Source organism: Prinia subflava (genome assembly GCF_021018805.1).
Source record: "Prinia subflava isolate CZ2003 ecotype Zambia chromosome W unlocalized genomic scaffold, Cam_Psub_1.2 scaffold_31_NEW, whole genome shotgun sequence".
NCBI lineage: Eukaryota > Metazoa > Chordata > Aves > Passeriformes > Cisticolidae > Prinia > Prinia subflava.
Genome location: NW_026960608.1, coordinates 2,568,193 through 2,584,764, shown reverse-complemented (window position 1 = coordinate 2,584,764; position 16,572 = coordinate 2,568,193). Strand labels below are relative to the sequence as shown.

At 41.4% G+C, this 16,572-nt stretch overlaps 1 protein-coding gene across 7 annotated transcripts in view; it reads right to left on the bottom strand.

Annotated features, from left to right (window-relative positions):
• Positions 1-16,572, bottom strand: part of LOC134564987 (ceramide transfer protein-like) — a 191,684-nt gene that overhangs the window by 29,220 nt on the left and 145,892 nt on the right. For all 7 annotated transcript variants that reach the window (XR_010083730.1, XM_063424335.1, XM_063424330.1 and 4 more), the window contains 2 exons: positions 8,217-8,374; positions 495-587 (listed from right to left, as the gene is read on the bottom strand). Coding sequence is in view for 6 of the 7 variants with exons in the window: in XM_063424335.1 (XP_063280405.1) it covers positions 495-587; positions 8,217-8,374 (251 nt within the window). In the remaining variant the exon portion in view is untranslated. The remainder of the gene's footprint in view (positions 1-494; positions 588-8,216; positions 8,375-16,572) is intronic.

Genomic DNA, 16,572 nt, shown 5'->3' with positions numbered 1-16,572 from the left:
AGGAAGTTGATAAAATATGCCATTTAACAGATGAAGCAGAACCTAAAATAGTTGAATTTATTAACACATTTTAAGTGGCAGTGACAAGTTAAAAATCAATTCAAATTAAACTTCAGATTCTAGGACTGCCTCTGCAGTCAGGGCTTTCATATTTGCATTACATATTTAGACAGCTGACTAATTAAAATGTAAGAGTACACAACTTTCAAATGAGCAGTATAAAATGTACAAGAAAAATAATTAAGAAGTCAGCAAAAATATTTGAAAGTAAAATGCTTTAGACAAAAGTAGAATAGGAAACTCAAGGTGAAGACACTTGTATTCTCAAAACACTGAAGGATTGAGATTCTTCATTTAGTTTCAGTTTCCAAGGCAGAAAAAGTGGCATGAACACATTGCACAAAGACTTTGATTTACATACACACTCTGTTGAGAAACAAACTAATCTTCAAAAGCCTTAGCATTTTTAAAAATTTCAAAAGCAGAATTTGTACCTCGTAGTCTGGCCCTCCGAAGTGGGACTTTTTCTTCAGTTCTGTCACAGCATTTTTGTATGCTTCTTCAGTTCTTCTCCTTTTCTCTATTTCCTGTAGAATTACATGATCATTTAAAGCAGCAAGAATATATTGACTAATAGTCAGTATGACAATAAATGGAATGATCAGTATGTTTTATTCCCAAGGAAAAATTGCAGAGGTGCTGATTTTCTGATTTTATTTGAATGCATACATTATAAGTGCCCTTATAGATGCATCCATAATACAAAGCTCGAGGAGCTAGCTACCTTGAGCATAACTTCTTTAAGTCACATGGAATAAACTAGATCAGCAAGAAAAATCTGGTATCTAGTTTAATCATAGCTATTCATGGTTTGTTGAGGGTCAGTCCCACTTCAGTGCCTAAAAAAGTTATAGAGAATATTCTGGGAGTTATTGAAAAACACCTGAAGGACAATGCAGTCACTGATCACAGCCAGCACAGGTTCATGAGGGGAAAGTCCTGCTTGTTGTACTTAATTTCCTTTTATGACAAGATAACCCACCTAGTTGATCAAAGGAAGCCAGTTGATGTAATCTTTTGGTATTTCAATAAAGCTTTTGATACTCTCTCTCACAGTATCCTTCTAGATAAAATGTTCAGCACACAGCTGGATAAACACATCACACACTGGCTTGTACTAAATGGAGTTACATGAGGCTGCTGACCAGTCACAAGTGGTGTTCCACAGGGCTTCATTTTAGGGCCAGTTCTCTTCAATACCTTCATAAACAACTTGAATGCAGGACAATGATATACTGAACAAGTTCTCAGGCAACACTAAATTGGGAGGAGCTGTTGACCCCCTACAAGGCAGAGAAGGCTAAACTGTCCCTCTACAAGATGGAGGCTGTATAGTTTTGTGAAGTAGCAGGACTCTCACTATTCATGTTTGTGTTTTGCTGCCAAGTAAAACATTGTTCTGAAGCTAGTGAAGTGCCGAGTCTGGAGAAAGAAGGAGAGCAAGCTAGATTACAACAGTACTTAACTAGTAAAGCACTTATTGCTTTTAGCCACTGACAGAGATCCTGTTCTTACTATGACACACCTGCACAGCACAGAGCCTACGTAGTGAATCTGCTGATATATAAAGGACAAACTTGATGCTGCACCTTTCAATTCTTCTAGCCGGTCTTTTACAGACACTGGAGAGACTTACAAGAGTTTAAAAAACCTCCCAGCTAAAACAAACACGAATGGCTGCCTAATTTAATATAATTTCCCCCTTTAACCTCTCAGAGAAAACATTCTGAACTTTATAATCTTCTAATATTTATTTCTTTTTCACAGCAGCATAAGCATCTATCCAAGAAACCCAAGAGTACACAGATCAACATAATTCTCCTCCTACATCTATTTATCAGATAACAGAGCAATTATCTTTTGCTCAGGCTCATAGCTATAGAAGAGACTTTTACAGAGCCATGTTTAGTCAGTAAATCAAGGTGAAAAAACCAAACCAAAACAAAACAAGCCCTACAACTGAAGTGGAATAAATAGTGTTAGCAAAGGTCTGAATACATTTAACTGCTGTCTTTAAATTCTTGTGCAGGTTGTAGGTGTCAAGGTGTTAGTTGTGAGGGGCTGCAGGAGTGGCATATGAGGGAGGTGGCCTGGGGCTGTCCTGTGTCAAACAGGCTCCAAAACAGACCCACCACAGGACATAGCTGAGCCCATCTACCACATGCATAGAATCTCTGTGAAAATGTATTTAAGAGCAAAAAACAGCCCAGGGAGAGAGAAGAGGGAATAAAAAGGGAGAAACAGAGGGAATGCCAAGGCCAGAAGAGAATGATGAAGAGTTCCAGGGCAGAGAATATATTCACACCATAGCCCATTAAGGACCCCATGCTGGAGCAGAGGGACATTTCCTAAAGGAACCATGTTCCATGGAGGACTCCAAATGAAGAGTTTTCCCAGAGGACTACAGCCCTGAAAAGGACCTGTGCAGCAGCAGGGGAAAAGTGTGAGAAGAAGTGGCATAGACTAAGTATTTTGGATTAACCTCCAAACCTCCATTCCCTCACCCCCCCTGCACTCCTTGGGGCTAGCAAGCAGGGGTGTAGAGGAGCCTGCAGTTAAAAAGTGAAGCTGAGCCTGGGAAATGGGGGAAGAAAAGCTGTTTTAGTGTTTGTCTTTTTGTTTCCTACTAACTGTACCTATTTTAATTAGCAACAGATTTTCTGCCAGGACAAAAACTCTTAAGCAATCTGCCTGTCTTTCTCTGGACTTGTGAGCTTTCTCATCCTGTTTCTCTCACACACACACGCACACACTCCAGTCCTGCTGGATGGAGTGCTAAGTGAGTAGCTGGGTGGGCATTTGTCTGTTAGCCAAGGTTAACCCACCACAATTTTACACTATTTAATTCAATCAAAATCTCCTCATCTAATAAGCTAAGAATTAGAGGGATCCAAACAAAAAGGTTATTTTATATTAGAATTATAGTACTTTACCATCAGTGTGCTGTAATCCCCAGAAAGTTTCACTGACAAGTGTGACAAAGTTGCACGTCTACCAAAGCAGAGACTTAAAATCTCCAAGTGACCCCCTTTAAAATGTATTTACTTACGCTGTAGGAGTGCCTATGAATAAGAATCAGGGGGAAGGTTCATAAGGCAGTTATCCTGGGGGGAGTCTGGTATAGAACACACAACCAGGATGAAGAGGCAGATGAACTACTCTATAAGTGGCTCTGATGTTTCATTATCGTCAGCCATTGTTCTTGTGGGAGACTTTAACTTGCCAGATGTCTGCTGGAAACTCACCACAACAGAGAGGAGGCAGTCTAGGAGGTTCTTGGAGCATGTGGAAGAGAACTTCCTAGCAGCCTAGGTGAGCCTGATACCAAAAGGGTTAATGACAGAGGAGGCACAACCAACACTGAAGAAGGCTCCAACCATCAGCATTTTATTGATTGTCAGTACAACCTTTTATACCCTTCACCTTACATGCATTACACCTGTGTGGCCTCTATGCCCTTTTGTGATTGGTCAGTACACCTCAGCACTCCATGTTTCATTGCCTTCAATACTGTTCACCTGTCCAACACAGTTGTAGCCCATTAGGGACGAGGCTTGGCTGCAGCCGCATTCCCAACCACCACAAACTGTGTGCCCACAGATTAATTCCATTTTTACTGTGCTTGTGAACTTTTAGTAGAAAAACAAGACGTGCAAACACTGTTTTCCCAGCAAGGATGGTTGGAAGATAAGATGACATCTGGCTCAAGAATGTAGTGACAGACAAAACAAGAACTGAATCTGGGAACTCAGGGTGGGTTTTATGGGAATGGGTAAATTGTAATATGCATGTAGTGACTGTATGTAAGCAACACTTGTAAAATCACATGTCTGCATAGGGTTAGGAGTATCCCCTGTGAGACCTCAGGCCTGAATAAATTATTCCCTCTTTAACACCACATTAGTTTTAAGGAGTCTTATTCTGATATTTTGGAAGATTTGATGACAAATCTACCAGGGGTGGGGACCCACTAGACCTGATGTTTACAGAGATGGGCTGCTGGGAAATGTGATGGTGAGAGGCTGTCTTGAGCACAGCAACCACAATATGGTAGAGTTTTCAATACTTGATGAAGTAAAGAGGGTCATCAACAAAACCTCTACCCTGGACTTCTAGAGGGCAGACTTTGGCCTGTTCAGGACACTGTTTCAGAAAAGTCCCCTGATGAACAGTCCTTAATAACAAAGGGGTCCAGGAAGGCTGGACATACTTTAGGAAGGAAATCTTAAAGGCTCAGGAGCAGTCTGTCCCTATGTGCCAAAAGACAAGCTGTTGGGGAAAAAGACTGGCCTTGCTGAACAGGGATCTTTTATGGGAACTCAGGGAAGAAAGATTTATGACCTTTGGAAGAAGGAGCAGGAAACTCTGGAAGAGTACAAGGATGTCATTAGGTTACATAGAGAGAAAATAAGAAAGGCAAAAACTCAACCAGAACTCAATCTAGCTACTGCTGTGAAAGATAATAAAAAGGGTTTTAATAAATACATTAACAACAAAAAGAGCACCAAGGAAAATCCCTATCCTTTATTGTACATGGCGGGGGGGAATATAGTCACCAAGGATGAGGAAAAGGCTGAGGTACTTAAGACCTTCTTTGCCTCAGTCTTCAACAGTAAATCAGTTATCATCAGGGGAACTGGCACCCTGAGCTGGTAGACAGAGATGGGGAGCAGAATAGCCCTCCTGTAATCCAGAAGGAAGCAGTTAGAAACCTGCTGAGCCATTTAAGACACTCATAAGTCTGTGGGACGAGATGGAATTCATCTGAGGGTGCTGAAGAAGCTGTCAGAAGAGCTTGCCAAGCCGATGTCCATCATTTATCATCACTCCTGGCTCACTGGGGAGGTCCCAGATGACTGGAGGTTGGCCAATGCGACGCCCATCCATAAGAAGGGTCGGAAGGAGGATCTGGGGGACTACAGGCCTGTCACCCTGACCTCAGTGTCTGGTACGGTTATGGAACAGATCATCTTGAATGTGATCACATGGCAATATAGAGGACAACCAAGGGATCAGACCTAGCCAGGATGGGTTTAGGAAAAGCCTGACCAACCTGATTTCCTTTTATGACCAGGTGACCTACCTAGTGGATGAGAAGAAGGCTGTGGATGTTGTCTACCTGGACTTCAGCAAAGTCTTTGATACTGTCTTCCATGGCATTCTCCTGAAAAAGCTGGCAGCCCATGGCTTGGACAGGTACACTCTTCATTGGGTTAAAAACTGACTGAGTGTCCAGGCCCTGAGTGAGTGTGATGGGAAATGGTGTCACATGCGATTGATGGCTAGTCACTAGTGGGATTCCCCAAAGCTCAATATTGGGGCCAGCCCTGTTTAATATCTTTATTGATGATCTGGAAGGGCGGATCAAGTGCACCCTCAGTAAGTTCACAGACTTCACCCAAGTTGGGCTGGGATTGTTGATCTGCTGAAGGGTAGGAAGGCTCTACAGAGGAATCTGGACAGGCTGGATTGATGGGCTGAGGTCAGTGGTATGAGATTCAACAAGACCAAGTGTTGGGTCCTGCATTTAGGCCACAACAATCCCATGCAGTGCTACAGTCTTGAGGAAGAGTGTCTGAAAAGCTTCCCAGCACAAAAAAGGACCTGGGAATGCTGGTCAACAACAGCTGAACATGAGCCAGCATGTGCCCAGGTGGCCAAGAAAGCAAATGCCATCCTGGCCTGTAGCAACAATAGTGTGGGCAGCAGGACCAGGGAAGTGGTTGTCTATGGGTGCAGACAATTGGTCTGAATTTAGGCTTCAGGCTCTGCCAGTGTCTGTGTGAAAGGCAAGCAAGCAACTTTCTCATTCTGGCCTGGGAAAATCTTAAGGAGGAATTCAAACAGACCTTGGGAAGTGAGAAACCATCCTCAGGTGGTGTTTTTCCAACATGTTTACTGGCAAGGTTGTTGACAAAGGGTGTAGACTCTGAATAACCAATCATGTTCTTTGTACCAAACTACTCTATAAAAGTAGAATTTAGAAGAATAAAGATTTGCTCTCATCTTCACCATCATATTGAGAGTAATGTTGTTATTTCTGTGCCGTCTGAAAATCTTAACAACAGTTGTCCTTCTGTACTTGGCACTGGTGAGGCCACACCTTGACTGCTGTGTCCAGTTCTGGGCCCCTCATGACAAGGACATTGTGATGCTGGAGCAAGTCCAGAGAAGGGCAACAGAGCTGATGAAGGGTCTGGAGCACATCTGATGATGAGAGTCTGAGGGAGCTTAACCTGGAGAAAAGGAGGCGCAGGGGTGACCTTATCACTCTACAACTACCTTAAAGGAGGTTGTAGCCAGGTAGGGGTTGGCCTCTTCTCCCAGGCAACTAGTGACAAGACAAGAGGACACAGTCTCAAGCTGCACCAGGCAAGGTTCAGGTTGGACATCAGGAAGAATTTCTTCATGGAAGGGCTGTTAAGCATTGGAATGGAATATCCAGGGATGTGGTGGAATTACCATCCCTGGAGATGTTCAAGAAACAACTGGATGTGGCACTTAATACCATGGTCTAGTTGACAAGGTGGTGATTGCTCGAAGGTTGAACTCAATGATCTTAAAGGTCTTTTCCCACCTAAATGATTCTGTGATTCTGTATGAGTGAAAGTGAAATTTAGGTTTGAATTTTTAACTGCTTACAGCTAAAAAAAAGGGCTTTAAAGTTAGTCCACAGAAGAAAATATGACAACTGATCTAAACCAAATTCTATACTAACATATTATTCTGTAATAACATACTAACCTCCTGACAAGAAATAAATCACTTCACCCATGCTGTAAGCAAACTGTGATCATCAAGAGTGACCTGTGTTTGCTCAGTCTGGAATAGAGAAGGTTTTTGTGGGGGGACTTAATAATAGCCTTCCAATACCTCCAAGAGGGTCATCAGCAGTCAGACTCTTCACACCAGTCTATAGTAGGAAGAAGAAAAACAGTAGACAGATACTGGAATAAGAGCTGCTCCAAGTGGATATATAACAGCAGCTGAGCATCAGAACAGGCTGCTCAGAATTGCTCTGCAGTCTTCAGCCTTGGAGACTTGAAATCAGACAATAAATCCATGATAAACCCGATCTGATTCAAACTGTCCTTCCTTTAAGCAGGAGATTGTACTAGAGATGATGTCTTCTTACCTGAATTACCCTACAATCCTATGAACAAGCTTCAAGTCTTAGGTCTGCTATAATTCCTTGAACTACCTAGATGAAGCCATAATAAATTAAATGTTGACAGAAGTCACAATACAGTTAGATAGGACCAGGTCTTTAACATACGGACAAAGAGCCAGGAGACATGGGCGAGGATTCAAATATGGTTGTATTTTGTCTGAATAACTTCATTCTTTGAATTGTGTACTACTAACACATGTTGAGTAAGATTTGAAATGTGATATACACCATACAGAAATATGTTAAATTAAAAACAAGACAACAGTGGCTAAAGGACTGTACAGGACGCCAGGCAGTGATGGCAGAATTCTAGAAATCAAAGCCTGAAATACAACCTAGCCATGTTTCTAGCACATCTCATCTGAAGAGAGAAGACACTGCTCCTTTCAAGTTGCTATAGTGGTTGAGTAGGCTTACCATGAACTATCACTGCCATAAGAATAACATATTATAATATCGGCCCAGCCCCACCCCAAAATTAACCATTAGTATAAAACATGACTTAAATTAATCTCTTTAGTCTCCTAAAGGTAAGTGAAATAACTGTATCTTAGACCTTTAGAGTTAGAACTGGTTGTTCTCCTCAGTTCTGTCACCATTTCTTATCACAAAGCATTTCAGAGATTTTCACATTTTGCAAGCATAGATAATTAGGTCTCTCTTAGAGGGCTGCAAGCAATACACTTATTACTGTAGAATGCTATCAGGTTCTTTATAGTATTAAAAATATAGGAATACTATCTTAACAAGGGCTGGGAAAAGAAAAAAATATGATGAATAATATTACTGTATCACCAACAGTCAGAATGAGGTTTTAACATGTTAAAGGAGTAATAAATAATGAAAGCATCAAAATGAATAAGTGCTGTACATAAAAATAAAAGTAAAACCTGGAATACTAAAGTTTAAACTAACTAATTTGAAATTTCAATTTTAAACTGAAGAAATTTTTTTTTCAACAAAAGTTAAAGGAAAATGATCTTACCTTATCTAGTCTTTTTTGCCAGCTTTCTTCACGTTTTACCATGAGTTCAATACAATGAGAGAGTGTAGCAAGGATTCCAGCAGTAGTTGCCTTAAAAGTTATAGCTTCTCCTTTAAAGTCTATGCCATTAATTCCTTTGGGTGTCACATATGGAAACACTAAAACGAAACATGAATTATTCATTGATAACTGCCTTTAACTCAAACAAGCATTTTACATGCATGCTTTATATTATCACTGAAGAAAATAGACTGCCTAGAAATTTATTTAAAAATAAAAAATAAAAGTGCTAATAATTTTCAGCTATTCACTGGAAAAGCAAAGAGATTTAAAAAGAAAAACACATCTCTTCAGCTTCATCTTGCTATACTGTATTTCAAGTCTACCTGTAATGCTGTATTACTCTGCAAATCATGTGGGTGGAGGGAGTGGGAATACTTTGTAACAATAGCAGTTTGACAGCTTGAAGTGGGGCCTGCCTAAGTAATACAGAGCAGCCTTAAAACATATCCAGTACAGCACTAAGAAAGAAACTATTTCAAAATGCAATGAAACAACAAAAGTAACATTTCAAGACTGCTTTTAGCAGGTAACTAGATTTAAAAACCACAACATAAAAAGGTATGATATAAAAGTACCAAATACGTTGAATTATCCAAATACTGTGGTGCTTGGTAGTTCCAACAACTACTTCTTGCTCTCAACCAGACCATTTGTTACTAAGGCTATTTAAACAAGTCACTTAAAATGTGTGACAAAAAAGTACCTATTCTATGTCAAACTTGTATGTCGGTTGACAGAATACCAAATCAAACACTGCAATAATGTCAGAAAATATTAGAAAGCAGAAGTAACACTCATGTTGAAGCTGAGCCAAGCAAGTTAAAGTAACTCCTGCTGTGCCATGGGGCAACCTGATGACTTATCACCCACTTGGATATCGCTTTCTTTTCCTGGTCTGTCAGTTTGTCAATGTGCCACTGTTACGGTTTAAAGAGTAAAAATAATTATTTGTGTAAATTTATGCAATATCAATCTGCAAGGGTAAAAAGCAGAGCTTTCAAACATCTCAGTTCTTGTAGAGAAGAGAAATGCAATTACTGTTCTCTAATAGTAGACTACAATATTTACACTTAGGGAACAGAAAGCAAGCATCACATGGTCTTAAGTAATGGTTTGAGTCTCCAGAGGTTTTATATGCCCTTCTTTTAGAAGGAATCAAACTTTTTCAAACAGATGTTTACATGCCACACACTACTTCAAATACCTCAGTAAACATACATACTATGGTAGAACACAGCTTATCTTTTTGTTACATGTTCATTAAGAATACTCCCTAAAAGGGCAAAGACAATGGGAGTGAAAGAAAGAAAGATCAATCTGTTTCAGAAGCAATAATGAGCTCTCCCTCTCCCTAACAGCTGCTGTAGCAGTTTCACGTTCGCCAATTTTGACTTTTCTCAGTCAATGCACCAAATTTGTGATGGTTTTTGCGCCTACTCTCTGTGAGAGAGACTTTGGGAGGAAAAAGGCAAAAGAGGCTCAACTTAAAGGTTACAAAGATAGTTTTATTAACACACACTAAAAAAAAATAAAACCTTCAAAACTTTTTTCCCCACAAACTGTTCACCTTCCCACAAGCAACACAGAGAGACAACTAGTGATTTTCAGTCAGCTCCACTCTTTGAAAAATTGTCTTTCATTATCTCTTTAGGAGAGGAGTCTCCTTTAGAGTCCCGGATCTCACTGAGGATTTTGGAACAGTTCTCTTATGGCTTTCAACTGTCACAGAAACATCTGCCCGGGGAAAACCTGCTTCCGTGATCCCCTCGGACCCTTCCTCCCATTAGCAGTTTTCCAAGCTGCTTATAGGTTGTATGAACTCAGGCATATTGGGGTGTCACCTTTTACAGATTCACAACTCCAGAGGCAAAGGATTCTTCTCAGGGAACAGAGCTATCTCTTCACTTCTTCACTGGCACAAAGGGCTTCTCATCTCTCTCTATTCAAGCATCTCATGGGACTACAAGAATCTGTGATTCTAATGCAATATTACTCAGTCCATCACAAACACCTTTGCTCAAAAATCCACAAATAAACAATCATCTCCCCAAATGCATATCTTTCTCATGATTTGAAGGGATAATCTACATATAGAGTTCATTTCTATGGCTCTAATTGAAGTCCAGCCATCAGGCAAATCCTCTGTGGAAAATAGGGTTATTTAATTCATGTTCTATAAATAATTATAGACTGGAAACTGTAATATATTTTATAAAGGTATGTGTGTCTGCTCAACCCGCACGTTTCACGGACTTCTGTAAAGCACCTCTCCTGATCTCCCTGGTCCAAAAATAGAAGGTGAGAACACGAGGCACTGATGAGACAATGAGTACCGATCAACCTACCCTTGCATACATGCAGCGAAAATTACCTCAACAGCCAGGACTTACACCGGTCGAATGCTACGTGCAGAAGGGTCGTCACACACTTCTACGGCTCAAAGCAGGGACTTACACTGATCGGGTGCTACGTGCAGAGGAATCATCACACACTTCTATGACGGTTAAATTACTCAAAGCAAGGACTAACTCTGGACATTAGCATTTGAATGGGCCAGGGGACTCTTTCAGGATTTAGTATAAACAAACTTCATGGCCGATGCTTAGTAGAAACAATGGGAGAAGGGCTGCCGAGGGTGAAATTAAGGGTATTTAAGTTAAGCCTCTAGGTGGGCAAGGTGTGAACCCAGCTAGAGACTCAAACTGCCAGGGTCCATGTCTCTGGGTCACCCTTGGCTCATTTTTTCCCGGGAGAAATTCTGTCAAGTAAGTGTCGCTGTTTGTGGAGGTTTTTTTTTTTTTTTTTATTGCTTAAAATTCTGTAATTTGATTCCAAATTTTGTGATTTGAATTTTTAATAAACCAAATTATTGAATTTGGTAATAAATTGTCCTGGCATTTATAACATCCTCCATCCTTCCTCCAGTTAGTCCTTCACTCTCTCTCTCCGACTTCATGCTGGGTCTTCTCTATGTCCACTCTGCCCATTTCTCCTCTCTCTCAAAGAAGAGAAGCTTCGGAAGCTTCAGGTTGCTAAGAAAAGGTTAAATCTGCCTAGGCCTGCAATGGTCATGTGCTCTCTGCTGGGCAGCAGCTTCTCTTGCTGCTGCTCCTCACAGTGGCCAGGTTTTCCCCCCTCCTTTTTCCTCTCTTCCCGGCAGTCACCGGAGGAGAGGGAAGGGGGGAGCTCTGCCCACCCCTCAGTGATAAATCAGGGTGAGCTCGGCACAGCTGGGCCCATAGTTGTTATCAGGTCCTGGCTCCGCTGGCTCCCTCCCGGCTCAGCTGGCTCCAGGGCTCCAGGGGGTAGGCAGCCTGCCCTCCCCTGCCGGAGCCCGACCAGGCCTCGGGCCACCTCCCTCGCCTAACAGGGGGAGCGGCAGGGCTGGGCTGGCCTGGGCCGTTCTAACAGAATGGCCCAGGTTTATGTTACCTGTTCTGCAGCCAGAAAGGAAAGGGCTGACTTGGACCCACTCAAAATTTTATGTGGGTATTTCTCAAAGTCGCATCTAGCTTCCTCAATGGTCAAACAATATGTCAGTATTTGAAAATGAACTCTGATAGGTGCCTGTCTCAAAACAATTCTAAGGTCCTGGCAGGGAACTGTTTCCACTTTAACTAAAAACGAAACTGTGTCAACCCATAACAGCTGCAAAGGGGAAAATGCAGTTTATACTGCTAATATGTCATGCTGGTGTAGATCATGTTCATGCGCAGGCTTGCTAGTATAGCTAGGCTGCTTATACATGTGATTTTTCTCTTAAGTATGCAATATGCTAGACACACTGAAGAAATTACCACTGACTACAACAGTATAAAATAATTTCATAAATCTATGGTAAACTGCAAGGGAGATGCAGCAAAGTAGCCCAATTTCCTGGAAAAAAGCCAGCTTTTGTTCCTGGATGTCTTTTGGTCTCATCTACAACTCATTAATACTTACACACAGTTTCAGTCATCATATATTCTAAGTAATTCTTTAATGACTAGTCTCAAAGTAGCAGTGATACATACAGAGTTGGCAGTTTCAAAGTCAGTGTCAGCAAATTTCAAAATGAAATCTTGCATCAGGAGATCTGTAGGTTCAAGTTAAAGGCTAATAGAAAAGTGTTATCATTACAACTACTCTTTTTGCCTAGAGATCAAACTGTATGTAGCCAATTGAAAGATGCAGCAGTATTATTTTTCTTCTACTTTGAAGTTAAACATCTTTCAAGTGGTTTCTTTTCAATTATTCTCTCTCTTAATAATTTTGCTTTATTTATTGTTTTCTCTTGCCTTTCTTACAATGGATTTTTCATAGCATGTTTTAGCCTTCTTCAAAAGCTCTTCAGCCCTTCTCTCCTACACATTTCTGTTTGTTAGGATAGATTAGTTGTGCCTTCTTATTCATAAGATACTGTTTGTAATACTTTCCCAGATGTTCCAAAAATCACCTGTTCAATCAAATCTGTTTTCCACTGAAATGAAAGACTACTTTTAAAAGACAGTAAGTAGAAAAACAAAGTTCTTTTATCTTTTCCATTTTATGCCATGTTAACATCTTTTGTCACTAAACTAATTCTAAATGAAAGAGAAATGCTTTGGTACACAACCCATTTATTTATATCTACTGTTGTTGGTATTCTGTGGATAGCAATAGTATCAATATAATTAGTTTTCCTCTAAAAAACCCCTCATTATTCCAGCAGTATATTGGTGAATATTCTTCCTCCATTCAAAGCATTAAAATCCAACACAAATCCCACTGTTTTATATAAAAATTTTCTTTTACTCTCTGTACCATTTCTATCTTTGTAGTTTCAGTACAAAACTACCTTTCATCTTCAAAGAGGTTCCCTTAAGTGCCACCTACTGCTCTTATTCTTACATAATTTAAACCCAAATACACTCATTTTCCTGAGCAGATGAATGGTTAAACTTCCTGATCAAAATTCTACATTCTTAGTTTCTAAAATCCCACTGAGTAAATATGCATCAGCCAGGCTGTCCCTTGGTGCTTTATACAAATGATCATTGTTTCAGTTACCAGATTTTCTAATTGAAAAGTGAACAATAAATTTGGATACCTTCATAGTGGTCTTTTTAATTATCACTCCAAGATCCTAGAGAACTGTACTAGTTTAAAATCAGGCTAGAAAATTAAATCCACTCAGGATGCTCCGGTAATGGAGGAACACTAGGAGAGATTAAAGTTGGAATCACAACTTACTGAAAAATTGCAATATCCATACAATATTAATAAAAGAATGTACAAAAGAGACAGAGAGTTTTACCCACAAAAGGACACTCACCACCGAACAAACAAAAATGTCTCCCAAAGACGGCACCTGGCGTGGTTTCCCAGACAAAGGCAGAATGGTGACTGGCCCTGGACTGGAGCAATGTGGTATTTGGAAAAACAAAGAGATATATTGGGAGGCCCTTACAGCTTAACTTTTTCCCCCCAGCCCAAAACCAACATAAAGCAGGGACAAAAAGAAACTTGGAAAGCTAGTTCATCCAAATGAGGAATTGTGCTGCTGGAATGCTGACTTTGCTCCACCTGGCACAGCTCGGGCCCCACTGCAGGGGCTCTCTCTCCAGGGTGGTGTGGGTACAGGGGCTCACTGGTGCAGTGGAGGTGTGGTAGCAGCAACAGCAGTCCTGGTCCCACACCCTCTCTAGAGTGAGTGTGATGGGTTGAGTGCAGGCTAAATGCCAGGGCACTTACTAGAATCATTTACTCTTTTTCTGTTGCGAGATAGGATTAGGAAAAGAGCAAAGCAGGCACAAAACTTTAAAGGGTATAAAGAAAACTTTATTTAGACAGAACTGAAAGAAAAGAAAACAAATAATAAGAATCAGAATAAAACCTTTAGAAGATTTTTCTTCCCCTCACAACCTTCTTTTCTTTCCCACTGACAATGTACAGAGACAAAACTTAGGTCAGTTGAACACCTCTAAAATAGTCTTTCATCAGTCCTCTTAGGCAGAGGAATCTTTTACCATGATATGGAGACTTTTCCACAAGAAAACAGTTCTCCTCTCATCGCTACAATTTTCATGAATAGCAGCAGCCCAGAAATCTGCAATCATGAAGTCCCTCCCATCTCACGCAGCCTTCCTACAGCTACGTTCATGGGCCATGTCAAACTCATGGGGTACTATTTTAAGGATGAGCTGTTCAAAACCAAAGGTTCTCTTCATCTATCTCTGAGATCATCTCCATCTCTGGGAACAGGTCTTCTTTCCCTGGGGGCAAAGGGACTTCATCACTCTCATCTCTCTGTTCAAACTTCTCATGAGATCACAGCTGCTTCAACATTTACTTGCTTCAGCAAGAATACCTTTGCTCATGTCTGCAATTTGAACACTCCATCCCCCATACTGTTTTCATGAATTAAAGGGTTATTCTAGTGTATCACAGTCCACCATGGCCTTACATAAGAATTTCAGCCTAAGACTAAGGCATCTCCTCATTCTCCTCCCATCTGGGACTTGACTCCTTTACTGACCTTGGTGTCTTCGTGTTGTTTCTCTACGTGTCATCACTCTGTCCTTTTCTCTTACTTGAGAGAGGATCAGTGTTCTGCAAGTTTTATCTGTGCAATGAAAGAGTTACTATCTCGCCTGGGGCCTGCAGATGGTCATGATGGTTTTCTGCCCGGCGGTGGCCGAAGCAGTCAGAGTGATAGATTCAGGCCATGCTGGGGCTGTGCCAGGATCTCAGGAGGCCTGGCCAGAATGGCAGCAGCCGCTCTTGGCCACATGGCTGGTCTCAGGCCCATACTGCGTTTAATTCCAGCTGCAGGCCAACCTGACTGTGCTGGAGGGGGGGGACTGGCCTGGCAGCAAGATGTTAACAGCTGCTGGGGCTTGGTCCGGCTGGGACGGGGCCCAACAGGCTCCCCGGGAGGGGGTCCAGCCCCTTGGCAGGGCCCGCCTGGCCCGGTCCGGTTGCCCGAAGAGGGCCAGGCCGGCATGTTACCTGTTCCCAGGCTGGAAGAAGAAAAGGTTTTTCCCGAGCTTGTTTGTCTTAGAATGTGAATCTCACAGAGATGTATTCAGCTTTTTAATTGGTTCAACAGTTTGTCAGTATTTAAACTAGACACTGATTGGTTTTGTCAGGCACAGAGGAGACTCTTAACTCCTCTTAAAAAAATCATTTCCATGGGTAGTTTCTTCCCTCCTCACTAAATGTCAATCAGTGCAAAACCAGCACAGTGAGCTCAGAAAAAAAATGGAAACCTTCCTATTTCCAGCCTTGGGGTTTTCCCTTCCAAAACCACACTCCCCAGCGGTGATATGGGTGGTACTGAATAGACAGCATAAAAAACTCCATCCCCTTGTTTCTGTATCCAAGATATTATCCATCCCTTATTCTATACCATTAATATCATGCCCAGATTTTATACCTTTCAACTATATACATATATATACATACGGCTATGCACAAGCACAGGTATTATTTCAGTAGTCACTGGAAATACTCCCAAGATGTTTGTTGAATTCTTTTAGTCCATGACTGGTGTAACTGGATCAGTTCATATTCATTGTTCATGGTATTTACAACATACAGTGTCAAGTGTCAGTGTCATTCAACAACCCATATTACATATGCAATTCAAGATTACAAACTGTTCTCACTCAAATATCAAATCACCTTGAGGTACACATCATGGTTTCCTGTCCCTCTGCATTTCCCACCAAGTGCACCCAGGTCCTTGAGCAAAAGAATCCCATGCCCATGGGTTTGCCTTTGCTTGAAACAGGACTGATCCAAGCTGTCTTCCCTAACACACTCCTCATATGCACCATGGGGACTTCATCCCCTTCTACAGTATGTAGAGGTTCTGATTGGGCAGACCCAGCTTGATTGGTGGAGCCTCTAGTGTTAACTAACCAGGTGGTCTTCACTAAATGTAGATCCCAATGTTTGAACATCCCACTGCCCATTGCTTTCAGTGTGATTTTTAACAATCCATTACATGGTTGTATCTTTCCAGAGGCTGGTGTGTGATAGGGAATATGATACACCCACTCAATACCATGCTCTCTAGCCCAGGTATCTATGAGGCTATTTTTGAAATGAGTCCCGTTGTCTGACTCAAATCTTTCTGTGGTGCCATGTGGCCACAGGACTTGCTTCTCAAGGACCAAGATGGTCTTCCGGGCAGTGATGTGAGGCACAGGGTACGTCTCCAGGCATCCCGTGGTTGTTTCCACCACTGTAAGCACATAAGTGTTTGCCTTGGCAGGTTTGCAGGAGTGTGATGTAATTGATCTGCCTCCCTATATTTATATTTCAGCCA